At 36.5% G+C, this 26,338-nt stretch overlaps 5 protein-coding genes and 2 long non-coding RNA genes across 33 annotated transcripts in view; 2 read left to right on the top strand and 5 right to left on the bottom strand.

The window, feature by feature from the left end:
- Positions 1-8,350, bottom strand: part of LOC126923621 (facilitated trehalose transporter Tret1-2 homolog) — a 27,427-nt gene extending 19,077 nt beyond the window's left edge. Inside the window, exon 1 of the mRNA XM_050737295.1 lies at positions 8,083-8,350. Within this exon, the coding sequence (XP_050593252.1) occupies positions 8,083-8,100 (18 nt within the window). The 5' untranslated portion in view covers positions 8,101-8,350. The remainder of the gene's footprint in view (positions 1-8,082) is intronic.
- The window catches only part of LOC126923614 (facilitated trehalose transporter Tret1-like), a 72,291-nt gene extending 56,789 nt beyond the window's left edge, over positions 1-15,502 (bottom strand). Inside the window, exons 1-2 of the mRNA XM_050737247.1 lie at positions 15,205-15,502; positions 14,171-14,219 (exon numbers count right to left, since the gene is read on the bottom strand). Of these exons, the coding sequence (XP_050593204.1) occupies positions 14,171-14,219; positions 15,205-15,222 (67 nt within the window). The 5' untranslated portion in view covers positions 15,223-15,502. The remainder of the gene's footprint in view (positions 1-14,170; positions 14,220-15,204) is intronic.
- The window catches only part of LOC126923626 (uncharacterized), a 24,641-nt gene extending 5,025 nt beyond the window's left edge, over positions 1-19,616 (top strand). The window contains exons 2-3 of the long non-coding RNA XR_007713244.1: positions 12,453-12,603; positions 19,509-19,616. This is a non-coding gene — a long non-coding RNA (uncharacterized LOC126923626). The remainder of the gene's footprint in view (positions 1-12,452; positions 12,604-19,508) is intronic.
- The window catches only part of LOC126923615 (facilitated trehalose transporter Tret1-like), a 43,736-nt gene that overhangs the window by 6,252 nt on the left and 11,146 nt on the right, over positions 1-26,338 (bottom strand). For 5 of the 27 annotated variants that reach the window (XM_050737274.1, XM_050737275.1, XM_050737265.1 and 2 more), the window contains 5 exons: positions 12,514-13,106; positions 4,144-4,263; positions 3,688-3,807; positions 3,232-3,567; positions 1,966-3,111 (listed from right to left, as the gene is read on the bottom strand). In XM_050737274.1, the coding sequence (XP_050593231.1) occupies positions 2,215-3,111; positions 3,232-3,567; positions 3,688-3,807; positions 4,144-4,263; positions 12,514-13,106 (2,066 nt within the window). In that variant the 3' untranslated portion in view covers positions 1,966-2,214. Of the gene's footprint in view, positions 1-1,965; positions 3,568-3,687; positions 3,808-4,143; positions 5,346-6,982; positions 7,098-12,513; positions 13,485-19,648; positions 20,414-20,549; positions 20,638-21,032; positions 21,148-26,338 lie in introns of those variants that run through there. The other 22 variants (XM_050737269.1, XM_050737280.1, XM_050737279.1 and 19 more) reach the window with 22 other exon arrangements.
- On the bottom strand, positions 10,829-26,217 carry LOC126923625 (facilitated trehalose transporter Tret1-like). The gene is made up of 2 exons (XM_050737298.1): positions 25,096-26,217; positions 10,829-10,961 (listed from the first exon to the last, which is right to left on the bottom strand). Exon 1 carries the CDS (start codon positions 26,009-26,011, stop codon positions 25,271-25,273), a length of 741 nt encoding a protein of 246 aa, XP_050593255.1. The 5' UTR covers positions 26,012-26,217; the 3' UTR covers positions 10,829-10,961; positions 25,096-25,270.
- LOC126923623 (facilitated trehalose transporter Tret1-like) overlaps positions 11,033-26,338 on the bottom strand; it is a 17,088-nt gene continuing 1,782 nt past the window's right edge. The window contains exon 2 of the mRNA XM_050737296.1: positions 11,033-12,129. Coding sequence (XP_050593253.1) covers positions 11,137-12,129 — 993 coding nt within the window. The 3' untranslated portion in view covers positions 11,033-11,136. The remainder of the gene's footprint in view (positions 12,130-26,338) is intronic.
- The window catches only part of LOC126923630 (uncharacterized), a 16,213-nt gene continuing 9,744 nt past the window's right edge, over positions 19,870-26,338 (top strand). The window contains exon 1 of the long non-coding RNA XR_007713249.1: positions 19,870-19,992. This is a non-coding gene — a long non-coding RNA (uncharacterized LOC126923630). The remainder of the gene's footprint in view (positions 19,993-26,338) is intronic.

Below are 26,338 nucleotides of genomic sequence, written 5' to 3'. Positions count from 1 at the left end.
TGAACAGAATTACGAATGCACGGCCCCAACTGAACGAATGGCGTCCACCCCCGTGACAGTTGAACAGAATTCCGGAGGACGTGAAATTGCAGGTCCCTATCCGCGTATCCAAGTACCAATCGGACAGGACTGCAGATCGACAACTGAATCCCCAACAGATTCGAAAGCATCACCGGCGCGTCGACAACTCCTGCGATTCCGCGCAAACATCGAGCAGTCACCAGAACAGGCGTGTCCTTGGGGCGACTTACAAATTGAAAAAGCTATGCAGTGCATGTTTACCTGCATGCACCCGGAATACGCGCTAGCGACCATGCCATGTGATCATATATTTAAATCATTGATTTAAAAGTTAGGAATTGATGGTATTGTATTAGATTAATTATCAGGATAATTAATTTATTATTTTAATTTTTTAGATTTTTAAATGTTGCAATCCATCGGAATAATGTATAACCATTTATAAATTTTCACAATTAAATTCCAAGTATATAAAACGTAGCACATTCAAGCGATCACATAATGGAAATGTAGCGAGTACACTTTTCAGATAATTACATTCGTCGCGACGCAACGTTATTAATTGTAGAGAACATTAAAAGCACTGATATTTTTCGATAGCTGTGTTTCAGAACACGCGACAGAGTCCCATACAATGTCACATCTAGTCGCGTTTTTATAATAGTGTATGTTTGAAATATCGATACATATACGAATTACCATCTCACAGAGAATTATAATATTAATGCGATTTAGTTTTTGGTTTAACTAGATTTGGTTTTTGGTTTAGTCTTTGGTTTTACATTCAGTTGTAAATTTACGCTTCGGTCCTTCTTACAGCTGTTTTTGTTGTTTGTTTTCCATAACGATCAAAGAACTAATATTTTGCAAATGAATGGGAAAAAAAATTTGTCCGAATTCTTTTATACAAAATTAGTATTACATTGGTAAAGTGGAGGGGCGATGGTACCGTGGAAGAGAAGGTCGCTATTCAGAGTGCTTTACCCAGTAAACTTGGTGGTTTTCTTACCATATTTATATTGTTCTCGACGTTACTGATTTAGCATGATGTAGGTTTAGGATCTTAGCACTATTTGGTATTACAGTTGACTCGTCTTCGTTCGGACTCCTTTAATTAATTTCCACTAGGGGTGTCTGTAATAAATTCGTCTGGAATAAAACTTAAATAAAATAGAACATTTAAAATCTTGTTTGTGCTTTTACATATAGATAGTAAATCCTTGTTTGTTGTAGCTTTTTAATACAGAAGATATTTGTTTAAAAGATATACAATAAATACATAATTGTTAATAGACACGGCTTTATAAAATTATCGATATTTAAATTTTCGCTATTTAATAATTATAGTGTTTTAAAAGTAGGAAATATTATAAATTTCTGAAGTGAACACTATTATTATAGTCGTAATTTACCGAATATAACATTCAACAGTTTGATAGAATTTCTGCTAGACAAGGCTAGATATTTATTACTCTGTTATGGTACAGTAATTACTATAATATTCGAACTAACATATTCAGATATTTTTCAGTAATAATTATAATATAACACCGAAAAAGCCGTGTCTTACACATATATTTTTATATATGTAAACACATATGCTTATCATTGACAAACACATTGTAACATATGTACTTATTAGCAATGTGTTATATTAATTATATTACATTATTTTTAACATAAATACTGACTTTTTCAACATACATGTTGTTTACCTTAACAATATTAACATGTGTATATGTGATATACATATGTTATATATTGCAAACAAAAAATAACGGTATAGATAGCAGCTGAGATATAAAAAATTGTTCTTGTCAGTATTATGTTACCTTGTCATTCTTTAATATATTACTTTTCTTACTTTTGCAAACTGTTGTTCAATTATCTCGACTTAATTGATATTGTTGCATTGTCGAGATATGAAATGGATAAAAAGATTAGTTTGAGAACATGTGTTCCTCTCAGTTCAATGCAGGTCAATTTATACGATACATATGTTTGTAAATCTCCATCACTTTCGTTAGACACTTTTCTAAAATTACACGTATAAACGAAGAAAACTACATTACTACAAAAATCGCATATCGTGGTAAAATTGTAGATCTTTATCGTTACACTAATAATAATGAGAAATAGACTATTCCGAGTAAGTAAACACCGTGCCACGGGTGTACGATGCAATTTCTCCTGTCATATACTATGAGTATCCATTTCATCATCGGATCTAACTTCTTCACTCGAAGAATTCAAATTATTACCATCTAGAAGCGCTTCAATCTGCTGATATGTTCTTCCTTTCGTTTCCGGTACCCATAGCCTCACCATCAGAAATGTCGTACTGCATGCTATCGCGAAGATGTAGGAAGTCCCGCACAACCCTATCTTATCGAGAATCTCTAGATGCAGTTTCGACACGGAAAAGCCAATTATATAATCGAAAATCACAATGATGGCAGCAACAAACCCCGTTAGTTTCGTAGGAAATAACTCGCATAGGAGAACATAGGGTAATGTACCTAAACCAATTTGAAACAGTACTTGATATATAATTAAGTCGATAACGGGAAGCAGAGAGACGATGGAAACGTCAATCTTAAACATACCTAACAAAAGATAAGTTGCTCGAATAGTCAGTGTAAGAGTCGACCCAAACGTAGACAGAATCAAAAGTTTTCTCCTTCCAACCAAATCCACCATAATCATGGTTAAACCGTTAGATAGAAACTTGATAAGCTGGATGGCAATCATCCCTCCGTATAGATCTTTAACGACCTTTGCTTCTCTTAAAACCAGTTGCAGATCCTGCACAGTGATGAAGTTTCCGCTAAGATGTTGTGCCATAATCAAGCCAAGCATGATAAACAGAGCTTTCCGGTTGCTTCGTTGTAGTATTAATTTCAGCTTGGTTAAACAGGATTGTGTGATTAAATTGCTTGTGTGTATTTCGCTTGTGGCTTCCGAGTGTGTTTCGCTTCTGGGTTCTGGTTGTATTTCGCTTGTGGATGGTCGGTGCGTTTGGCTTGTAGATGGTCGATGTATTTGGCTTGTGGATGGTGCTTGTATTTCGCTTGTGGGTTCTGGCTGTGCCTGGCTTGTGGATTGTCGGTGCATTTCGCTTGTGGATTCTGGGTGTATTGCGCTTGTAGATGGTCGATGTATTTGGCTTGTGGATGGTACTTGTATTTCGCTTCTGGGTTCTGGCAGTACCTGGCTTGTGGATTGTCGGTGCATTTCGCTTGTGGGTTCTAGGTGTATTGCGCTTGTAGATGGTCGATGTATTTGGCTTGTGGGTGATCGTCGTATTTGGCTTGTGGATGGTCGGTATATTTCGTTTGTGGCTGATTGGAGTAGTTCGCGTATGGATCGTTCGTCTATTTGTCCTGTGGATGATCGAAATGTTTCGTGACTGGGTGGTCGGTATATTTGGCTTGTAGGTGGTCGGTGTACTTCACTTAAGGATGGTCGGTACGTTTGGCTTGTAGATGGTCGATGTATTTGACTTGTGGATGGTTCTTGTATTTCGCTTGTGGGTGCTGGCTGTGCCTGGCTTGTGATTTGTCGGTGCATTTCGCTTGTGGGTTCTGGGTGTATTGCGCTTGTAGATGGTCGATGTATTTGGCTTGTGGATAGTGCTTGTATTTCACTTCTGGGTTCTGGCTGTACCTGGCTTGTGGATTGTCGGTGCATTTCGCTTGTGGGTTCTGGGTGTATTGCGCTTGTAGATGGTCGATGTATTTGGCTTGTGGATGGTGCTTGTATTTCGCTTCTGGGTTCTGGCTGTACCTGGCTTGTGGATTGTCGGTGCATTTCGCTTGTGGGTTCTGGGTGTATTGCGCTTGTGGATGATAGATGTATTTGGCTTGTGGGTGGCAGGTGTATTCGGCTTGTAGGTGGTCGGTATATTTGGTTTGTGACCCATCGGGTTAACTCGCGTTCGGATCGTCCGTATATTTGGTTTGTGGGTGATCGGTGTATGTCGCATATGGGTGTTCGGTATATTTGGCTTGTAGGTGGTCGGTGCAATTCGCTTGTGGGTTCTGGGTGTATTGCGCTTGTAAATGGTCGATGTGTTTGGCTTGTGAATGGTACTTGTATTTCGCTTCTGGGTTCTGGCTGTACCTGGCTTGTGGATTGTCGGTGCATTTCGCTTGTGGGTTCTGGGTGTATTGCGCTTGTAGATGGTCGATGTATTTGGCTTGTGGATGGTGCTTGTATTTCGCTTCTGGGTTCTGGCTGTACCTGGCTTGTGGATTGTCGGTGCATTTCGCTTGTGGGTTCTGGGTGTATTGCGCTTGTGGATGATAGATGTATTTGGCTTGTGGGTGGCAGGTGTATTCGGCTTGTAGGTGGTCGGTATATTTGGTTTGTGACCCATCGGGTTAACTCGCGTTCGGATCGTCCGTATATTTGGTTTGTGGGTGATCGGTGTATGTCGCATATGGGTGTTCGGTATATTTGGCTTGTAGGTGGTCGGTGCAATTCGCTTGTGGATTGAGAGCGTAATTCGCGCTGGGGTTGTAGGGGTAATTCGGGTGTGTCGCGCGAGTGTTGTAAGCGTACTTCACCTGTGGGTTGCGGGTGCTTTTCGGATATGACTTCTGTTGGTATTGAGGGTATGGATTGTGAGTGTAAATCGCCTCTGGATTGTTGTTCTAATTCGTAACTGGATTCTAGGTGTGATTTGCATCTGGCTTGTGCACGTAGAGCACGTAGTTCGACATTCACTATTTGGGGATCTACAATGCCTTTGTAATATTCTATCGACTTGCATGCTTGCTGCTTTTTACCCTTTGCCGCCAAGAAATACGGAGTTTCGGGGAAACACGTATTCAGGCACATGGATATAAAGGATACTGTTACAAGAAACAACAGGAGTGGCTTGTTCGTCAGCCAGAGTGCTACGGCGCAGGTTAGCAGTTTCCCGAAGAAAAAGTTCGCTGTGATTATAGTACTTAGAGCGCCTCTGTTGTTGATGTCGGCGATTTCTGACACGTACATTGGATTTATCGTATGGGCAATACCAACGGCTATACCGAGAATCACCCAAGCAAGGTATATCATTGGGCCGCCAATTTCGGCGTAGATGATGAACCAGCCTGAGGTGAACATTATGCTGGTTAGGAGGAGGCAGTATTTACGACCCCTGCAATCGGCCAACTGGGCAGCCACAAGTGAACCGATCATTCCTGTCAAAGGAACGATCCATGAACTTTCGTCGTATATTAACCTTAGCGGTATTCTGCGGGCTTTGACTATTTCCTTGCGAACAGAAGCCAGTGTCCATCCGTTGACTGTACCGACTAGCAACATGGTTAACGACGCTGGAATGAGAAACAGGTAATGCTATATATAGCACATGATAATTGTAGTGCGGTTGTTTTATAAAGACACTGCGTTTATTTACGCAAATTTATATTTTTAATATATACTATTAATATATTTATAATTAATACATACAGCAGGCTATAAGTAACCGGACTCTTCGCGATGTTAGCTCGAATGCTTTTCATTAGTAGTTTATTTCTTAACTATTTTATTACTGATCTGTTAATCCATACACATTATGTGAATTAAGTAAAATAGTACATGAAGTAAAATTTTTAGAGACTTGCGATAAGTCAAGATGTATTAATGTGTAATAATGTACATTTTATCGCTTTCAGATTTCTTATAAATATATGTTGGGTTGGCGTTAAGATTAGGGTTAGAGTTAGGGGCGTGAAACTAATCCCCGTTTGGATTAGATGTTATCGTTATGCAATAGAGTAGATATTTACTAGTGCAAATATGATTATGACTGAATTTGACAAGTAATCGCGATAATTAGATACTCGAGGAGCTAATGACAATGATCCTAGGTTCAATAACGAATCCGCGGTCAATGGGATGATAGATGTACGTTCTCACAAAGTCCAAGTGTGATTCTTTGTTAACAAAACGTGAAATATTCACTGATCGTAAAGACGTTACTCTTTTCGTCGATTAGATCGCTCATGAGAATAACTCTCCGTCCCGATGATGCCACTGAGGAAAAACTATATGGGGTGTGTCTAAGGACACGAGATCCTCGGATTCGTCGAGGAAAGCCTTCGTTCGGAAGGTGAGGGAAATTGGCGTTGCTGTTAAATTGGTCAATCTCCATATCGGTGGTTAGAAAAAGATGCCAGCAGCCCTTGAGCGAAAGTTGCTAGCGGGAAGCGTCGTTCGTAAAAAAATAGATTTCTCCTATCTTCTCCTAGTTGGAACAAAGACTATTTGTCTGTTTGAAGGACTTTAGTTAACTAAATCTTAAGATCTATAACGGGTCCTCAGGCTAACTAAACATATAATGTGGAGACAACTGCGTTGACATCTGGCAATCATCTTACCCGAAGGATAGAGTCTACGTGTGGCGAGCTACGGGACAGAAACCATTGGAATATTTACTGTCACGTGCCGCTACGACTATTTCTTTTAAGCGGAGTTATAGAATTACTCCATGCCTTTGTTAGACAAAACGTTCATCACTTAACCGCGGCTACGTTCGGCGACTGGTTGTCGTCTCGAGCCCAAGCTCACTATCACAAGTTTCGAACAATTACAATAGGGTTGGATGACTACAATTGTTTAATTACAGCTATGGTAGAATCTAGATTACAATGTTACGGGATTTTCCCAAAATTCGAAAGGGAAGGTTCTGGTGTTCCTTCATCTCTGACATATATAAAAGTCCGCACACGATTTATGATATAATAAAGCATCATTGCGATGAATATTAGAATATCAGGATGTTAAATTTATTATAATGTAGGATGAAGTATAAATGTAACTTTAAACGATGGTATGTAAGTCATTAGAAGTGAGAAATAATTCAGGAACACCACTGTGAAACATCGATTCGAGGGAAGAAAGGAAATTGCATTCTGCGTACTAAAATTACAGATAAATACTTGACGTAATATCAAGAGTGAAAACTAACCAACACTAATTGATAGGCATTGCCGCCATTCTGGATTGAAGCGACTACGAGATTCTCTTACCACCGTATGTGGGGCAGGAAACATACCTTCGCTCTCAGACAATCTCTCGCGATCCTGGAAAACAGATACATTCGTTAAGAATAGAAATCATAATTCTTTTCTAATTAGATAGTCTAATCAAACTTTTAAGCGAATATAAATTCCAAACCACGGAAAATATATTAATAAGTATTTAAATATTAATATTTTTTCAAAGGAATTGACAAATTTTCTTCCTCCTATCTTAATACAAATACAATTTATGGTATTTCTATGAACAGCAGTAAAATATGCTTGATGTTAGTTGACCTTATTATAGATAGAAGACGTACTGGAGTTCTTGCTTGAGGTTTGCTAATAGTTACTTGTACTTTTGAAAACTTTCTTCTAAAATCATTTCTTTCGATTGTCCTCCAAATCAATGATCATTTGAACGGTTTTTATATGTTTCTTAAATATCTTTTGTAAATAATGAAATATGTGAACATGTCGTATAGATAATACCGAAGAACCGTTTGAACCTTCGAATATGATTCGATATTTATAAGACGTAACAGTTTTATGCTTTGAACTTTATGTTTTAGTGGGTCGTGACAGTTGAAATCAGGATGAAAGATTCAAAACTTTAAATGATCACGATCGATTAAAACACAAGGTCAAAGATTTTAGATTATTGGGACTTTTAAATATCGAATCATATTCGAAGGTTCAGACAGTCCTTTGGTATTATCGACAAGATATGTTAATACATTTCATTATTTGCCAAAACATTAAATCGGGGAGTTGGAATCAAAACATTGAAGTTTTGGTAATACTTGCAAGAGTTTCATAAATCTTGACGAACGTACGATACAATTGTAGATTCGAAATTAATACTAATTGCTATGGACTCGTATCTTTATTTGGAAATAAAAGAATAATAATCAAATTCGCTGAAATAGGTATCTCAAACAGACCCTTTTTTATTTTTTCGTTCAATTAGAATTTGTTACGCTGCGATATTTAATTTCTAACAGTTTATTTCAAAAATATTTATTGTATAATCATATTAAATGCTTACCGTCGAACGCTGGGGCATGCTGCCAGAAATAAGTACTTTCACGCAATAATATAATCACGATAGATCTTCAATAATTCAATTCGTAGAACCCAGTTCACATATAATTATTTAAAAACTGCACGAAAGATCATTGGTAATTATCTATCGCAAAAGAAGAACAACAGTAAGGAATCCTTCCGATGAATCTCGCGACTTACTTATCTCGTATTGATTTGTACGATTTACGCGATTGTCACGACCATACTGGATACTTCCCCTTTATATACAGTCGACATTATTTCAATACATAAACACTTCTAATTCCCCTTGTTACATGTTTAAACGTAACGGATCAATTTTCAATATTCTAACGTAGGAACAATAATATTTTTTGCTTATTCTATCTATAAAATATCATAATTAAAATGTTAGAACAATCGAATGCCAACTATTATATGATATATATTTCTTATAATATAAAAATTAAAATTAGCAAAAATAATTGCACAGCTTCGACTATTAGTTATTTTTGTTCCATGTTGCTGCATCGGCTACGTTGCGATCATAATCCAGCATTTCAATTATCTTTAATTTCTTGAAGTATAGCTTCCTTTATCGCGGCAATTCTTTTTCTCTTTGTTTTCGCTCCATTTCGACGTTTCCTATTGAAACTGTCGTATTTTCTGCGATCTCTCACGCGTCGACGCATTTTTTCGTTTGTAAGTTTCTCTGTAGGGAAACGCTTCGCAGAAATCATTTTCCCTCCTTGCATCTGCATCTCCGTACACTGAGTACACTTACATCGTTTCTATAATTTCTGCGAATGTGTACAATGATGCTCGATTCCTGTACTTGCCCCAATTATATCGAGTAAGATTGCTTTCAGGCTCATGACGCAAACAATCATCCTACTCTTGTATGCAATGGCTATGAGCGATTGGTGGTTGCATCTGAGTGATTGTGGATTTTGTCAATACCCTCTAATGATAACATCCGCAATCACTGAGTTGCCAACCCCATAGTATCCTGGTGCGATAACAGTCGTTTGTTTGCCTCTTGCGTTTCTCGGAAATCAGAGCCATTAAGCATCACCGGCGTGTCGACAACTCCTGTGATCCTGCGCAAACATCTAGCAGTCACCAGACCAGACGTGTTCTTAGGGTGACTTACAAATTGAAAAAGCTATGCAGTGCACGTTTACCTGCATGCACCCGGAATAAGCGCGAGCGACCATGCCATGTGATTATACATTTAAATCATTGATATAAAAGTTAGGAATGGATGGTATTGTATTAGATTAATTATCAGGATAATTAATTTATTATTACGATTTTTTAGATTTTAAATTTTACAATCCATCGTAATATTGTATAACCATTTATAAATTTTCATAATTTAACTCCAAATATATGAAACGGGGCACATTCAAACGATCACATAATGGAAATTTAGCGAGTATCCTTTCAGTTAATTATAATCGTCGCGACGCAACGTTATGAATGGTAAAGAGCATTAAAAGCACTGATATTTTTCGATAGCTGTGTTTCAGAACACGCGAAAGAGCCCCATATAATGTCACGTCTAGTCCCGCTTTTATGATAGTGAATGTTTGAAATATCGATACATATACGAATTACCATCTCACAGAGAATTATAATATTAATGTGATTTAGTTTTTGGTTTAACTAGAACTTTACTTTCAGTTTTAAATTTCCGCTTTGGTAATTTTTAAAACTGTTTTTGTTGTTTGTTGTCCATAATGCTCAAAGAGCTAATATTTTGCAAGTAAATGGCAAAAAAAAATTTGTCAGAATTCTCTTATACAAAATTAGTAATATTTGGGTAAGGTGGAGAGGTGATGGTACCATAGAAGAGAAGGTCGCTATTCAGACTGCTTTACCCAGTGAACTTGCTGGTTTTCTTACCATGTTAATATCGTTCTCGACGTTACCAATTAGGCATGGTAGTATTTGGTATGACAATCGACTCGTCTTCATTCGGACTCCTTTAAATAAAGTTTCACTAGGGGTATCTGTAATAAATTCGTCTGGAATAAAACTTAAAATAGAACATTTAAAATCTTGTTTGCGCTTTTATATATAGATAGTAAATCCATTTTTCTTGTAGCATTTTAATAAAATATTTGTTTAAAAGATATACAATAAATACATAATTGTTAATAGACAAAGCTTTATAAAATCATCGCTATTTAATTTTTCGCGTAAATTATCGTATATTAAAAGTGGGAAATATTATAAATTTCTGAAGTGAACACTATTATTATAGCCATTATTTACCGAAAATATCGTTCGACAGTTTGATAGAATTCCTGCTAGAACAGACTAGATATTTATCACTGTGTTATGGTACAGTAATTACTATAATACTCGAACTAACCTATTCAAATATTTTTCAGTAATAACTATAATATATCGCCGAAAAGAACGTGTCTTACACATATGTATTCGATATGTATACAGTTATGCTTATCCGCGTCAAGCACAATGTAATATAAGTACTTATTAACAATGTATTATGTTAATTATATTACATTATTTTTAACATAAATACTGACTTTTTCAGCATACTTGCTGTTTGCCGTAACAATATTAACATGTGTATATGTGATATACATATATTACATATTGCAAAAAAATAACAGCATAGATAGCAGCTGAGGTATAAAACATTGTTCTTGTCAGTATTATGTCACCATGTCATTCTTTAATATATTACTTTTCTTACTTTTACAAACTCAATTATCAATTATCGCGAGTTAATTGATATTGTTGCATTGTCGAGTTATGAAATGGATAAAAAGTTTAGTTTGAGAACATGTATTCCTCTCAGTTCAATGCAAGTCAATTTATACGATACATATGTTTGTAAATCTCCATTACCTTTAGTAGACACATATCTAAAATTACACGTACAAACGAAGAAAGCTACGTTACTACAAAAATTGCATATAGTAATAAAATTGTAGATCTTTATCGTTATACTAGTAAAAATAAGAAATAAACTATTCTGAGTAAGTAAACACCATGCCACGGGTGTACGATGCAATTTCTCCTGTCATATATTATGAGTATCCATTTCATCATCGGATCTAACTACTACTCTCGGAGAATTCAAATTTTTACCAACTAGAAGCGCTTCAATCTCCTGAAATGTTTTTCCTTTTGTTTCCGGCATCCACATTTCTACCAGCATAAATGCAAAGGAGCATGATAGCACGATGATATGGTAATTCAAATCCAATCCTATATCATCGGTAATCACTTTATACAGTTTCGGCATGATAAAACCAATTATACAATTGAAAATCACAATGATGGCAGCAACAACCCCCGTTATTTTCGTAGGAAATAACTCGCATAGGAGAACATTGGGTATCGTGCCTAATCCAATTTGAAACACTATTTGATTTATAATTAAGTCGATAACTGGAAGATCAGAGACGTCGGAATCGTCATACTTATGTTCAGCTAACCGTTGATAAATTTCTAGAATCAGCAATGAAAGACACGACCCAGTCGTAGACAGAAGCAGAAGTCTTCTTCTTCCAACGAATTCCACTACTGAGAGGGTAAATGCGCCAGATATAAGGCAGACAACCTGGACCAACACTGTCGCTCCGTATGGATGGATAACGATACTTTTTTGGCTAAGCAACGTCTCCAGATACTGCGTAGCCTTGGGGTTTCCGGTAAGATGTTCTATCATAGTCAAGCCAAGCATGATAAACAAAGCTTTCCGGCTGCTTCGTTGTAGTATTAATTCCAGCTTGGTTAAAGAGGAATATTTACTTTCATCCATATCTGCCTCATGTATGTCCGTCGATCCTCGTGAATCTACAGAGGCTTGTGTGGTCAAATTGCTTGTGGATCGTGAGTGTAATTCGCTTCTCGTTGGTGCGTGTATTTCGCTTGTGGATTCCGGGTGTATTTCGCTTGAGGATGATCGGAGCGTTTCGCTTAAGGATGATCGGTACGTTTGGCTTGTAGATGGTCGATGTATTTGACTTGTGGATGGTTCTTGTATTTCGCTTCTGGGTTCTGGCTGTACCTGGCCTGTGGATTGTCGGTACATCTCGATTGTGGGTTCTAGATGTACTGCGCTTGTGGATGGTCGGTATATTTCGCTTATGGATGGCCGGAGTATTTCGCTTGTGGATGGCCGGTGTATTTCGCTTGTGGATGATCGGTATATTTTGGTTGTGGGTGGTCGGTGTATTTCGCTTGTGGATGATCGGCGTATTTTGCTTGTGAAAGGTAGGTGTGTTTCGCTTGTGGATGGCCGGTGTATTTCGCTTATGGATGGCCGGTGTATTTCGCTTGTGGATGATCGGAGCGTTTCGCTTAAGGATGATCGGTACGTTTGGCTTGTAGATGGTCGATGTATTTGACTTGTGGATGGTTCTTGTATTTCGCTTCTGGGTTCTGGCTGTACCTGGCTTGTGGATTGTCGGTACATCTCGCTTGTGGGTTCTAGGTGTATTGCGCTTGTGGATGGTCGGTATATTTCGCTTGTGGATGGCCGGTGTATTTCGCTCGTGGATGGCCGGTGTATTTCGCTTGTGGATTGAGAGTGTAATTCGCGCGAGGGTTGTAGGGGTAATTCGAGAGTGTCGCGCGAGTGTTGTAAGCGTACTTCCCCTGTGGGTTGCGGGTGTTCTTCCCTTATGAATTCTGAGTGTACTATGATCACGGATTCTGACTGTAAATCACTACTGGATTGTTCTTGTAATGCGTAACTGGATTGTGGGTAAAAGTCATATCTGGCTTGTGCGCGTAGAGTACGTAGTTCGATATCCACTATTTGGGGATCTACGATGCCTTTGTAATATGCTATCGACTTGTCTGCTTGCTTCATTTTACCTTTTGTCACCAAGAAATATGGAGTTTCAGGATAATATGTGTTCAGCAAGATGCATATAAAGGATCCTATTGCAAGAACCAACAGGAGTGACTCATACGTCAGCCAGAGTCCTAGGACGCAGGTTAACATCGACCCGGCATATACGTTCACTGAGATTAGAGAACCTAGTACGCCTCTGATGTGGATGTCGGCGATTTCTGACACGAACATGGGATTTATCGTGTAGGCAATACCAACGCCTATACCGTGAATCACCCGAGCAAAGTATAGACTTGACACCGTAGTTGCTACGTAGATGATGAACCAGCCTAAGGTGAAAATTGTGCAGCATAAAAGGAGGCAATATTTACGACCGCAGTGATCGGCCAACAGGGCACCCACAAGTGAACCGATTATCGAACCAGGTACTGTCAAAGAAACGATCCATGAATATTCGTCGTGTGTTAACGTTAGCGGCACGTCGCTGGTGTTAGACATTAGTTGGTGAAGAGAAGTCTTCGCCCATCCGTTGATTGCACCGACTACGACCATGGTTAGGGTTGCTGGAATGAGAAACAGGTAATGCTATATATAGCATACTTTAATTGTGGTGCGCTTGTTTTATAATAACACTGCGTATATTTACGCAAATTTATATTTTTAATATATACTATTAATATATTTATAATAAATACATACCGCAGGCTATAAGTAATTAGGACTCTTCGCGACGTTAGCTCGAATGTTTTCCACTAGTAATTTCATTTCTTAACTATTTTATTATTAATCTGTTAATCCATACACATTATGTGCAATTAAGTAAAATACTATTATACATGAAGTAAAATTTGTTAGAGACTTGCGATTAGTGAAGGTGTATTAATGTGTAATAATGTACATTGTATCGCTCTCAGATTTCTCATAAATATATAAAAGTTAGCAGTCGATTTATGATATAATAAGGAATCAGTGCTATGAATATCAGAATCGAAATGTTGAATTTACCGTAATGAAGGGAAGAATAGCAGTGCTACTTTACACGATGGTACGTAAGTCATTAGAAGTGAGAAATAATTCAGGAACATCACTGTGAAACATCAATTCGAGGGACGAAAGGAAATTGCATTCTGCGCATTAAAATTACAGATAAATACTTGACGTAATATCAAAAGTGAAAACTAACCAATACCAGCTGCTAAGCATTGCCGCCATACTGGGTCGATGGGAATAGGAGATTCTCTTACCACCGATGATGGGGCAGAATATATACTTTCGCTCTCAAACGATCTCCTGCGAATCTGGAAAACAGATACATTCGTCAAGAATAGAAATCATAATTCTTTTCTAATTAGATAGTCTAATCAAACTTTTAAGCGAATATAAATTCCAAACCACGGAAAATATATTAATAAGTATTTAAATATTAATATTTTTTCAAAGGAATTGACAAATTTTCTTCCTCCTATCTTAATACAAATACAATTTATGGTATTTCTATCAACAGCAGTAAAATATGCTTGATGTTAGTTGACCTTATTATAGATAGAAGACGTACTGGAGTTCTTGCTTGACGTTTGCTAATAGTTATTTGTACTTTTGAAAACTTTCTTCTAAAATCATTTCTTTCGATTGTCCTCCAAATCAATGATCATTTGAACGGTTTTTATATGTTTCTTAAATATCTTTTGTAAATAATGAAATATATGAACATGTCACATAAATAATACCGAAGAACCGTTTGAATTTTTGGGTATGATTCGATATTTATAAGACGTAACAGTTTTATGCTTTGAACTTTATGTTTTGGTGGGTCATGACCGTTTAAACCAGGGTGAAGGATTCAAAATTTTAAATGATCGCGATCGATTAAGACACAAGGTCAATGATTTAAGATTATTGTGACTTCTAAATATCGAATCATATTCGAAGGTTCAGACGGTACTTTGGTATTATCGACACGATATGTTAATACATTTCATTATTTGCCAAAACATTAAATCGGGGAGTTGGAATCAAAACATTGAAGTTTTGGTAACACTTGTAAGAGTTTCATAAATCTTGACGAACGTACGATACAATTGTAGATTCGAAATTAATACTAATTGCTATGGATTCGTATCTTTATTTGGAAATAAAAGAATAATAATCAAATTCGCTGAAATAGGTATCTCAAACAGACCCTTTTTTATTTTTTCGTTCAATTAGAATTTGTTACGCTGCGATATTTAATTTCTAACAGTTTATTTCAAAAATATTTATTGTATAATCATATTAAATGCTTACCGTCGAACGCTGGGGCATGCTGCCAGAAATAAGTACTTTCACGCAATAATATAATCACGATAGATCTTCAATAATTCAATTCGTAGAACCCAGTTCACATATAATTATTTAAAAACTGCACGAAAGATCATTGGTAATTATCTATCGCAAAAGAAGAACAACAGTAAGGAATCCTTCCGATGAATCTCGCGACTTACTTATCTCGTATTGATTTGTACGATTTACGCGATTGTCACGACCATACTGGATACTTCCCCTTTATATACAGTCGACATTATTTCAATACATAAACACTTCTAATTCCCCTTGTTACATGTTTAAACGTAACGGATCAATTTTCAATATTCTAACGTAGGAACAATAATATTTTTTGCTTATTCTATCTATAAAATATCATAATTAAAATGTTAGAACAATCGAATGCCAACTATTATATGATATATATTTCTTATAATATAAAAATTAAAATTAGCAAAAATAATTGCACAGCTTCGACTATTAGTTATTTTTGTTCCATGTTGCTGCATCGGCTACGTTGCGATCATAATCCAGCATTTCAATTATCTTTAATTTCTTGAAGTATAGCTTCCTTTATCGCGGCAATTCTTTTTCTCTTTGTTTTCGCTCCATTTCGACGTTTCCTATTGAAACTGTCGTATTTTCTACGATCTCTCACGCGTCGACGCATTTTTTCGTTTGTAAGTTTCTCTGTAGGGAAACGCTTCGCAGAAATCATTTTCCCTCCTTGCATCTGCATCTCCGTACACTGAGTACACTTACATCGTTTCTATAATTTCTGCGAATGTGTACAATGATGCTCGATTCCTGTACTTGCCCCAATTATATCGAGTAAGATTGCTTTCAGGCTCATGACGCAAACAATCATCCTACTCTTGTATGCAATGGCTATGAGCGATTGGTGGTTGCATCTGAGTGATTGTGGATTTTGTCAATACCCTCTAATGATAACATCCGCAATCACTGAGTTGCCAACCCCATAGTATCCTGGTGCGATAACAGTCGTTTGTTTGCCTCTTGCGTTTCTCGGAAATCAGAGCCATTAAGCATCACCGGCGTGTCGACAACTCCTGTGATCCTGCGCAAACATCTAGCAGTCACCAGACCAGACGTGTTCTTAGGGTGACTTACAAATTGAAAAAGCTATGCAGTGCACGTTTACCTGCATGCACCCGGAATAAGCGCGAGCGACCATGCCATGTGATTATACATTTAAATCATTGATATAAAAGTTAGGAATGGATGGTATTGTATTAGATTAATTATCAGGATAATTAATTTATTATTACGATTTTTTAGATTTTAAATTTTACAATCCATCGTAATATTGTATAACCATTTATAAATTTTCATAATTTAACTCCAAATATATGAAACGGGGCACATTCAAACGATCACATAATGGAAATTTAGCGAGTATCCTTTCAGTTAATTATAATCGTCGCGACGCAACGTTATGAATGGTAAAGAGCATTAAAAGCACTGATATTTTTCGATAGCTGTGTTTCAGAACACGCGAAAGAGCCCCATATAATGTCACGTCTAGTCCCGCTTTTATGATAGTGAATGTTTGAAATATCGATACATATACGAATTACCATCTCACAGAGAATTATAATATTAATGTGATTTAGTTTTTGGTTTAACTAGAACTTTACTTTCAGTTTTAAATTTCCGCTTTGGTAATTTTTAAAACTGTTTTTGTTGTTTGTTGTCCATAATGCTCAAAGAGCTAATATTTTGCAAGTAAATGGCAAAAAAAAATTTGTCAGAATTCTCTTATACAAAATTAGTAATATTTGGGTAAGGTGGAGAGGTGATGGTACCATAGAAGAGAAGGTCGCTATTCAGACTGCTTTACCCAGTGAACTTGCTGGTTTTCTTACCATATTAATATCGTTCTCGACGTTACCAATTAGGCATGGTAGTATTTGGTATGACAATCGACTCGTCTTCATTCGGACTCCTTTAAATAAAGTTTCACTAGGGGTATCTGTAATAAATTCGTCTGGAATAATACTTAAAATAGAACATTTAAAATCTTGTTTGCGCTTTTATATATAGATAGTAAATCCATTTTTCTTGTAGCATTTTAATAAAATATTTGTTTAAAAGATATACAATAAATACATAATTGTTAATAGACAAAGCTTTATAAAATCATCGCTATTTAATTTTTCGCGTAAATTATCGTATATTAAAAGTGGGAAATATTATAAATTTCTGAAGTGAACACTATTATTATAGCTGTAATTTACCGAAAATGACGTTCGACAGTTCGATAGAATTTCTGCTAGACAAGGCTAGATATTTATCACTGCGTTATGGTACAATAATTACTATAATATTCGAACCAACATATTCAAATATTTTTCAGTAATAATTGTAATATAACGCCGAAAAAGCCGTGTCTTACACATATATTTTTATATATGTAAACACATATGCTTATCATTGACAAACACATTGTAACATATGTACTTATTAGCAATGTGTTATGTTAATTATATTACATTATTTTTAACATAAATACTGACTTTTTCAGCATACTTGCTGTTTGTCGTAACAATATTAACATGTGTATATGTGATATACATATATTACATATTGCAAAAAAATAACAGCATAGATAGCAGCTGAGGTATACAAAATTGTTCTTGTCAGTATTATGTCACCATGTCATTCTTTAATATATTACTTTTCTTACTTTTGCAAACTGTTGTTCAATTATCTCGAGTTAAATTGATATTGTTACATTGTTCGTGTTATGAAATGGATGAAAAGTTTAGTTTGAGAACATGTATTCCTCTAAGTTCAATGCAGGTCAATTTATACGATACATATGTTTGTAAATCTCCATTACCTTTAGTAGACACATATCTAAAATTACACGTACAAATGAAGAAAGCTACGTTACTACAAAAATTGCTTATCGTAATAAAATTGTAGATCTTTATCGTTATACTAGTAAAAATAAGAAATAAACTATTCTGAGTAAGTAAACACCATGCCACGGGTGTACGAAGCAATTTCTCCTGTCATATACTATGAGTATCCATTTCATCATCGGATCTAACTTCTTCACTCGAAGAATTCAAATTTTTACCAACTAGAAGCGCTTCAATCTCCTGAAATGTTTTTCCTTTTGTTTCTGGTATATATATTCCTACCATCATAGATGCCAAGAAGCATGATACCACGATGATTTGGTAATTCGCATACAATCCTATATTATCGGTAATCACTTGATACAGTTTCGGCGTGATAAAACCAAGTATACAATTGAAAATCACAATGATGGCAGCAACAACCCCCGTTAGTTTCGTAGGAAATAACTCGCATAGGAGAACATTGGGTATCGTGCCTAAACCAATTGGAAACACTATTTGATTTATAATTAAGGCGATAAGTGGAACAATAGAGAGGTCGTAATCGTCATACTTATGTTCAGCTAACAAACGAGAAATTGCTACAATCATCAATGTAAGACACGACGCAATCGTAGATAGAAGCAGAAGTCTTCTTCTTCCAACGAATTCCACTACTGAGAGGGTAAAAGCGCCAGATATAAGGCAGACAACCTGGACCAACACCGTCGCTCCGTTTGCATCGATAACGATACTTTTTTGGCTAAGTAACGTCTCCAGATACTGCGTAGCCTTGGGGTTTCCGGTAAGATGTTGTACCATAGTCAAGCCAAGCATGATAATCAAAGCTATCCGGCTGCTTCGTTCTGCCTCATGTATGTCCGTCGATCCTCGTGAACGTACAGAGGCTTGTGAGGTCAAATTGCTTGTGGATCGTGAGTGTAATTCGCTTCTCGTTGGTGCGTGTATTTCGCTTGTGGGTTCCGGGTGTATTTCGCTTGTAGGATCTGGGTGAATTTCGCTTGTGGATGGTTGGCGTAATTCGCTTGTGGACGGTTGGTGCAATTCGCTTCTCGTTGGTGCGTGTATTTCGCTTGTGGGTTCCGGGTGTATTTCGCTTGTGGATGATCGGAGCGTTTCGCTTAAGGATGATCGGAGTGTTTGGCTTGTAGATGGTCGATGTATTTGACTTGTGGATGGTTCTTGTATTTCGCTTCTGGGTTCTGGCTGTACCTGGCCTGTGGATTGTCGGTACATCTCGCTTGTGTGTTCTAGGTGTATTGCGCTTGTGGATGGTCGGTATATTTCGCTTGTGGATGGCCGGTGTATTTCGCTCGTGGATGATCGGCATATTTTGGTTGTGGGTGGTCGGTGTATTTCGCTTGTGGATGATCGGCGTATTTTGCTTGTGAATGGTAGGTGTGTTTCGCTTGTGGATGTCCGGTGTATTTCGCTTGTGGATGGCCGGTGTATTTCGCTTGTGGATTGAGAGTGTAATTCGCGCGAGGGTTGTAGGGGTAATTCGAGAGTGTCGCGCGAGTGTTGTAAGCGTACTTCACCTGTGGATTGCGGGTGTTCTTCCCTTATGGATTCTGAGTGTACTGTGAACACGAATTCTGACTGTACATCACTACTGGATTCTTCTTGTAATGCGTAACTGGATTGTGGGTAAAAGTCATATCTGGCTTGTGTGCGTAGAGTACGTAGTTCGATATCCACTATTTGGGGATCTACGATGCCTTTGTAATATGCTATCGACTTGTCTGCTTGCTTCATTTTACCTTTTGTCACCAAGAAATATGGAGTTTCAGGATAATATGTGTTCAGCAAGATGCATATAAAGGATCCTATTGCAAGAACCAACAGGAGTGACTCATACGTCAGCCAGAGTCCTAGGACGCAGGTTAACATCGACCCGGCATATACGTTCACTGAGATTAGAGAACCTAGTACGCCTCTGATGTGGATGTCGGCGATTTCTGACACGAACATGGGATTTATCGTGTAGGCAATACCAACGCCTATACCGTGAATCACCCGAGCAAAGTATAGACTTGACACCGTAGTTGCTACGTAGATGATGAACCAGCCTAAGGTGAAAATTGTGCTGCATAAAAGGAGACAAAATTTACGACCGCAGCGATCGGCCAACAGGGCACCCACAAGTGAACCGATTATCGAACCAGGTACTGTCAAAGAAACGATCCATGAAGATTCGTCGTGTGTTAACGTTAGCGGCACGTCGCTGGTGTTAGACATTAGTTGGTGAAGAGAAGTCTTCGCCCATCCGTTGATTGCACCGACTACGACCATGGTTAGGGTTGCTGGAATGAGAAACAGGTAATGCTATATATAGCATACTTTAATTGTGGTGCGCTTGTTTTATAATAACACTGCGTATATTTACGCAAATTTATATTTTTAATATATACTATTAATATATTTATAATAAATACATACCGCAGGCTATAAGTAATTGGACTCTTCGCGACGTTAGCTCGAATGTTTTCCACTAGTAATTTCATTTCTTAACTATTTTATTATTAATCTGTTAATCCATACACATTATGTGCAATTAAGTAAAATACTATTATACATGAAGTAAAATTTGTTAGAGACTTGCGATTAGTGAAGGTGTATTAATGTGTAATAATGTACATTGTATCGCTCTCAGATTTCTCATAAATATATAAAAGTTAGCAGTCGATTTATGATATAATAAGGAATCAGTGCTATGAATATCAGAATCGAAATGTTGAATTTATCGTAATGAAGGGAAGAATAGCAGTGCTACTTTACACGATGGTACGTAAGTCATTAGAAGTGAGAAATAATTCAGGAACATCACTGTGAAACATCAATTCGATGGACGAAAGGAAATTGCATTCTGCGCATTAAAATTACAGATAAATACTTGACGTAATATCAAAAGTGAAAACTAACCAATACCAGCTGCTAAGCATTGCCGCCATACTGGGTTGATGGGAATAGGAGATTCTCTTACCACCGATGATGGGGCAGAATATATACTTTCGCTCTCAAACGATCTCCTGCGAATCTGGAAAACAGATACCTTCGTTAAGAATAGAAATCATAATTCTTTTCTAATTAGATAGTCTAATCAAACTTTTAAGCTAATATAAATTCCAAACCACGGAAAATATATTAATAACTATTTAAATATTAATATTCTTTCAAAGGAATTGACAAATTTTCTCCCTCCTATCTTAATACAAATACAATTTATGGTATTTCTATCAACAGCAGTAAAATATGCTTGATGTTAGTTGACCTTATTATAGATAGAAGACGTACTGGAGTTTTTGCTTGACGTTTTCTAATGGTTATTTATGCTTTTGAAAACTTTCTCCTAAAATCATTTCCTCTGATCGTCCTCCAAATCAATGATCATTTGAACCGTTTTTATATGTTTCCTAATATCTTTTGTAAATAATGAAATATATGAACATGTCGTATAGATAATACCGAAGCACCGTTTGAACCTTCGAATATGATTCGATATTTATAAGACGTAACAGTTTTATGCTTTGAACTGTATGTTTTGATGGGTCGTGACCGTTTAAATCAGGGTGAAAGATTCAAAATTTTAAATGATCACTATCGATTAAGACACAAGGTCAAAGATTTAAGATTATTGTGACTTTTAAATATCGAATCATATTCGAAGGTTCAGGCGATACATTTCATTATTTGCCCAAACTTTAAATCGAAGTGTCGATTATTAAAACTGTTTTGATAATGTTTGCAAGATCCATAGATCTCGAAAAACCTTCGATACAATTGTAGATTCGAAATTAATACTAATTGCTATGGATTCGTATCTCTATTTGGAAATAAAAAATAACAGTTGAATTCGCTGAAAATACGTATCTCAAACGAACGCTTTTTTTATACTCTCGTTGAATTAGAATTTAGGGTTTGTTACTGTGCGATATTTAATTTCTAGCCCTTTATTTCAAAAATATTTATCATATAATCATATTAAATGCTTACCGTCGAACGCTGGGGCATACTGCCAGAAATAAGTACTTTCACGCAATAATATAATCACGATAGATTTTCAATAATTCAATTCGTAGAACCCAGTTCAAACATAATTATTTAAAAACTGCACGAAAGGTCATTGGTAATTATCTATCGCAAAGAGAGAACAATTGAAAGAAATCCTTACACTGAATCTCGCGATTTGCAGATTTCGTAATTATCTGTTCGATTTACACGACTGCCACAACCATACTGGGTACTTCTGGGACTACTTCCCCTTTACATACAGTCGACATTATTTCAATACATAAACACTTCTAATTCTCCTTGTTACATGTTTAAATGTAACGAATTCATTTTAAATATTCTGACATAGAAACAATAATATTTTTGTACTTATTCTGTCTAGGAAATATCCTAATTTTAGTGATAGAATAATCGAATACCAACTACTATATGATATATATTTCTTATAATAGATAAATTAAAATGAGCAAATATAATTGCACAGCTTCGACTATTAGTTGATTTGTTCCATGTTGCGACATCGGCTACATTGCAATTATAATTCAGCATTTGAATTATCTTTAATTTCTTGAAGCATAGTTTCCTTTATCGCGGCAATATTTTTTTTCTCGTTGCTTTCCCTCTGTATCGACGTTTGCTACTGAAATTTTCGTGATGTCCAACGATATCCAACGATGCTCCACGGTGTCCCACTGTGCAGTCCAATCTAGATCATGCAAAATTCTCTTAGTGGCTTTTGGAGATAAAAACCGGATTGTAGCGTAGTTGTTGGCTTGGTATTAGATTAATCAACTGATTAATTTTTGGAAAACGATGCCAATTACGAAATCTTACCACAAGGAGGTGACTACGCGCGAAATCCGCCCATGGGTTATTTAACATTACACACCAATCTCGGCATTCAACCTATTGGCCAGAATGTCGAGTTCTGACTCTACTTAACCATGGGCCTGCCGGGGAGGGATCGCTGAACAGAATTACGAATGCACGGCCCCAACTGAACGAGTGGCGTCCACCCCCGTGATAGTCGAAGAGAATTACGGAGGACGAGAAATTGCAGGTCCCTGTCCGAATACTCAAGTACCAATTAGACAGTACTGCAGATCCAGGACTAAATCCTCAACAGATTCGAAAGACACCGGCGCGTCGACAACTCTCGCGATCCCGCGCAAACATTTAGCTGTCACCAGAACAGACGTGTCCTTGGGGCGACTTACTAATTGAAAGAGCTATATAGTGCACGTTTACCCGCATGCACCCGGAATACGCGCGAGCGATCATGCCATGTGATTATACATTTAAATCATTGACTTAATAGTTAGGAATTGATGGTATTGTATTAGATTAATTATCAGGATAATTAATTTATTATTTTAATTTTTTAGATTTTTTAATGTTGCAATCCATCGGAATAATGTATAACCATTTATAAATTTTCACAATTAAATTCCAAGTATGCAAAACGGAGCACATTCAAACGATCACATAGTAGGAATTTAGCGAGTATCCTTTCAGATAATTACAATCGTCGCGACGCAACGTTATGACTTGTAGAGAGCATTAAAAGCACTGATATTTTTCAATAGCTGTGTTTCAGAACACGCGAAATAGCCCCATATAATGTCATGTCTAGTCGCGCTTTTATAATAGTGAATGTTTGAAATATCGATACATATACGAATTACCATCTCACAGACAATTATAATATTAATGTGATTTAGTTTTTGGTTTAACTAGAACTTTACATTCAGTTGTAAATTTACGCTTCGGTCCTTCTTACAGCTGTTTTTGTTGTATGTTTTCCATAACGATCAAAGAACTAATATTTTGCAAATGAATGGGAAAAAAAAATTTGTCCGAATTCTTTTATACAAAATTAGTATTACATTGGTAAAGTGGAGGGGCGATGGTACCGTGGAAGAGAAGGTCGCTATTCAGAGTGCTTTACCCAGTAAACTTGGTGGTTTTCTCACCATATTTATATTGTTCTCGACGTTACTGATTTAGCATGACGTAGGTTTAGGACGTTAGCAGTATTTGGTATTACAGTTGACTCATCTTCATTCGGACTCCTTTAATTAATTTTCACTAGGGGTATCTGTAATAAAGTCGTCTGGAATAAAACTTAAAATAGAACATTTAAAATCTTGTTTGTGCCTTTATATATAGATAGTAAATCCATGTTTCTTGTAGCTTTTTAATAAAATATTTGTTTTAAATATATGCAATAAATACATAATTGTTAATAGACACGGCTTTATAAAATTATCGATATTTAAATTTTCGCTATTTAATAATTATAGTGTTTTAAAAGTAGGAAATATTATAAATTTCTGAAGTGAACACTATTATTATAGTCGTAATTTACCGAATATAACATTCAACAGTTTGATAGAATTTCTGCTAGACAAGGCTAGATATTTATTACTGTATTATGGTACAGTAATTACTATAATATTCGAACTAACATATTCAAATATTTTTCAGTAATAATTATAATATAACACCGAAAAATCCATGTCTTACACATATATTTTTATATATGTAAAGACATATGCTTATCATTGACAAACACATTGTAACATATGTACTTATTAGCAATGTGTTATATTAATTATATTACATTATTTTTAACATAAATACTGACTTTTTCAACATACATGTTGTTTACCTTAACAATATTAACATGTGTATATGTGATACACATATGTTATATATTGCAAACAAAAAATAACGGTATAGATAGCAGCTGAGATATAAAAAATTGTTCTTGTCAGTATTATGTTACCTTGTCATTCTTTAATATATTACTTTTCTTACTTTTGCAAACTGTTGTTCAATTATCTCGACTTAATTGATATTGTTGCATTGTCGAGTTATGAAATGGATAAAAAGTTTAGATTGAGAACATGTATTCCTCTCAGTTCAATGCAAGTCAATTTATACGATACATATGTTTGTAAATCTCCATTACCTTTAGTAGACACATATCTAAAATTACACGTACAAACGAAGAAAGCTACGTTACTACAAAAATTGCATATCGTAATAAAATTGTAGATCTTTATCGTTATACTAGTAAAAATAAGAAATAAACTATTCTGAGTAAGTAAACACCATGCCACGGGTGTACGATGCAATTTCTCCTGTCATATATTATGAGTATCCATTTCATCATCGAATCTAACTACTACTCTCGAAGAATTCAAACTTTTACCAACTAGAAGCGCTTCAATCTCCTGAAATGGTTTTCCTTTTGTTTCCGGCAACCATAATTCTATCAGCATAAATGCAAAGAAGCATGATAGCACGATGATATGGTAAGTCAAATCCAATCCTATATCATCGATAAACACTTTGTACAGTTTCGGCATGATAAAACCAATTATACAATTGAAAATCACAATGATGGTAGCAACAACCCCCGTTATTTTCGTAGGAAATAACTCGCATAGGAGAACATTGGGTATCGTGCCTAAACCAATTGGAAACACTATTTGATTTATAATTAAGCCGATAACTGGAAGAACAGAGACGTCGGGATCGACATACTTATTTTCAGCGAACCATTGATAAATTTCTAGAAGCAGCAATGTAAGACACGACCCAGACGTAGACAGAAGCAGAAGTCTTCTTCTTCCAACGAATTCCACTGCTGAGAGGGTAAAAGCGCCAGATATAAGGCAGATAACCTGGACCAACGTCGCTCCATATGGATGGATAACGCTACTTTTTTGGCTAAGCAACGTCTCCAGATACTGCGTAGCCTTGGGGTTTTCGGTAAGATGTTGTATCATAGTCAAGCCAAGCATGATAAACAAAGCTTTCCGGCTGCTTCGTTGTAGTATTAATTCCAGCTTGGTTAAAGAGGAATATTTACTTTCATCCATATCTGCCTCATGTATGTCCTTCGATCCTCGTGAACGTACAGGGGCTTGTGTGGTCAAATTGCTTGTGGATCGTAAGTGTAATTCGCTTCTCGTTCGTGGGTGTATTTCGCTTGTAGGATCTGGGTGAATTTCGCTTGTGGATGGTTGGCGTAATTCGCTTGTGGACGGTTGGTGCAATTCGCTTCTCGTTGGTGCGTGTATTTCGCTTGTGGGTTCCGGGTGTATTTCGCTTGTAGGATCTGGGTGAATTTCGCTTGTGGATGGTTGGCGTAATTCGCTTGTGGACGGTTGGTGCAATTCGCTTCTCGTTGGTGCGTGTATTTCGCT

This window comes from Bombus affinis, chromosome 13 (assembly GCF_024516045.1).
Source record: "Bombus affinis isolate iyBomAffi1 chromosome 13, iyBomAffi1.2, whole genome shotgun sequence".
Lineage (NCBI taxonomy): Eukaryota > Metazoa > Arthropoda > Insecta > Hymenoptera > Apidae > Bombus > Bombus affinis.
This window is presented reverse-complemented; position numbering and strand designations above follow the sequence as displayed.

What these genes read in the sequence shown, in the direction of transcription:
- LOC126923625 (XM_050737298.1), bottom strand. Translation starts at nt 26,011, where the DNA reads ATGGATGAAAGTAAATATTCCTCTTTAACCAAGCTGGAATTAATACTA.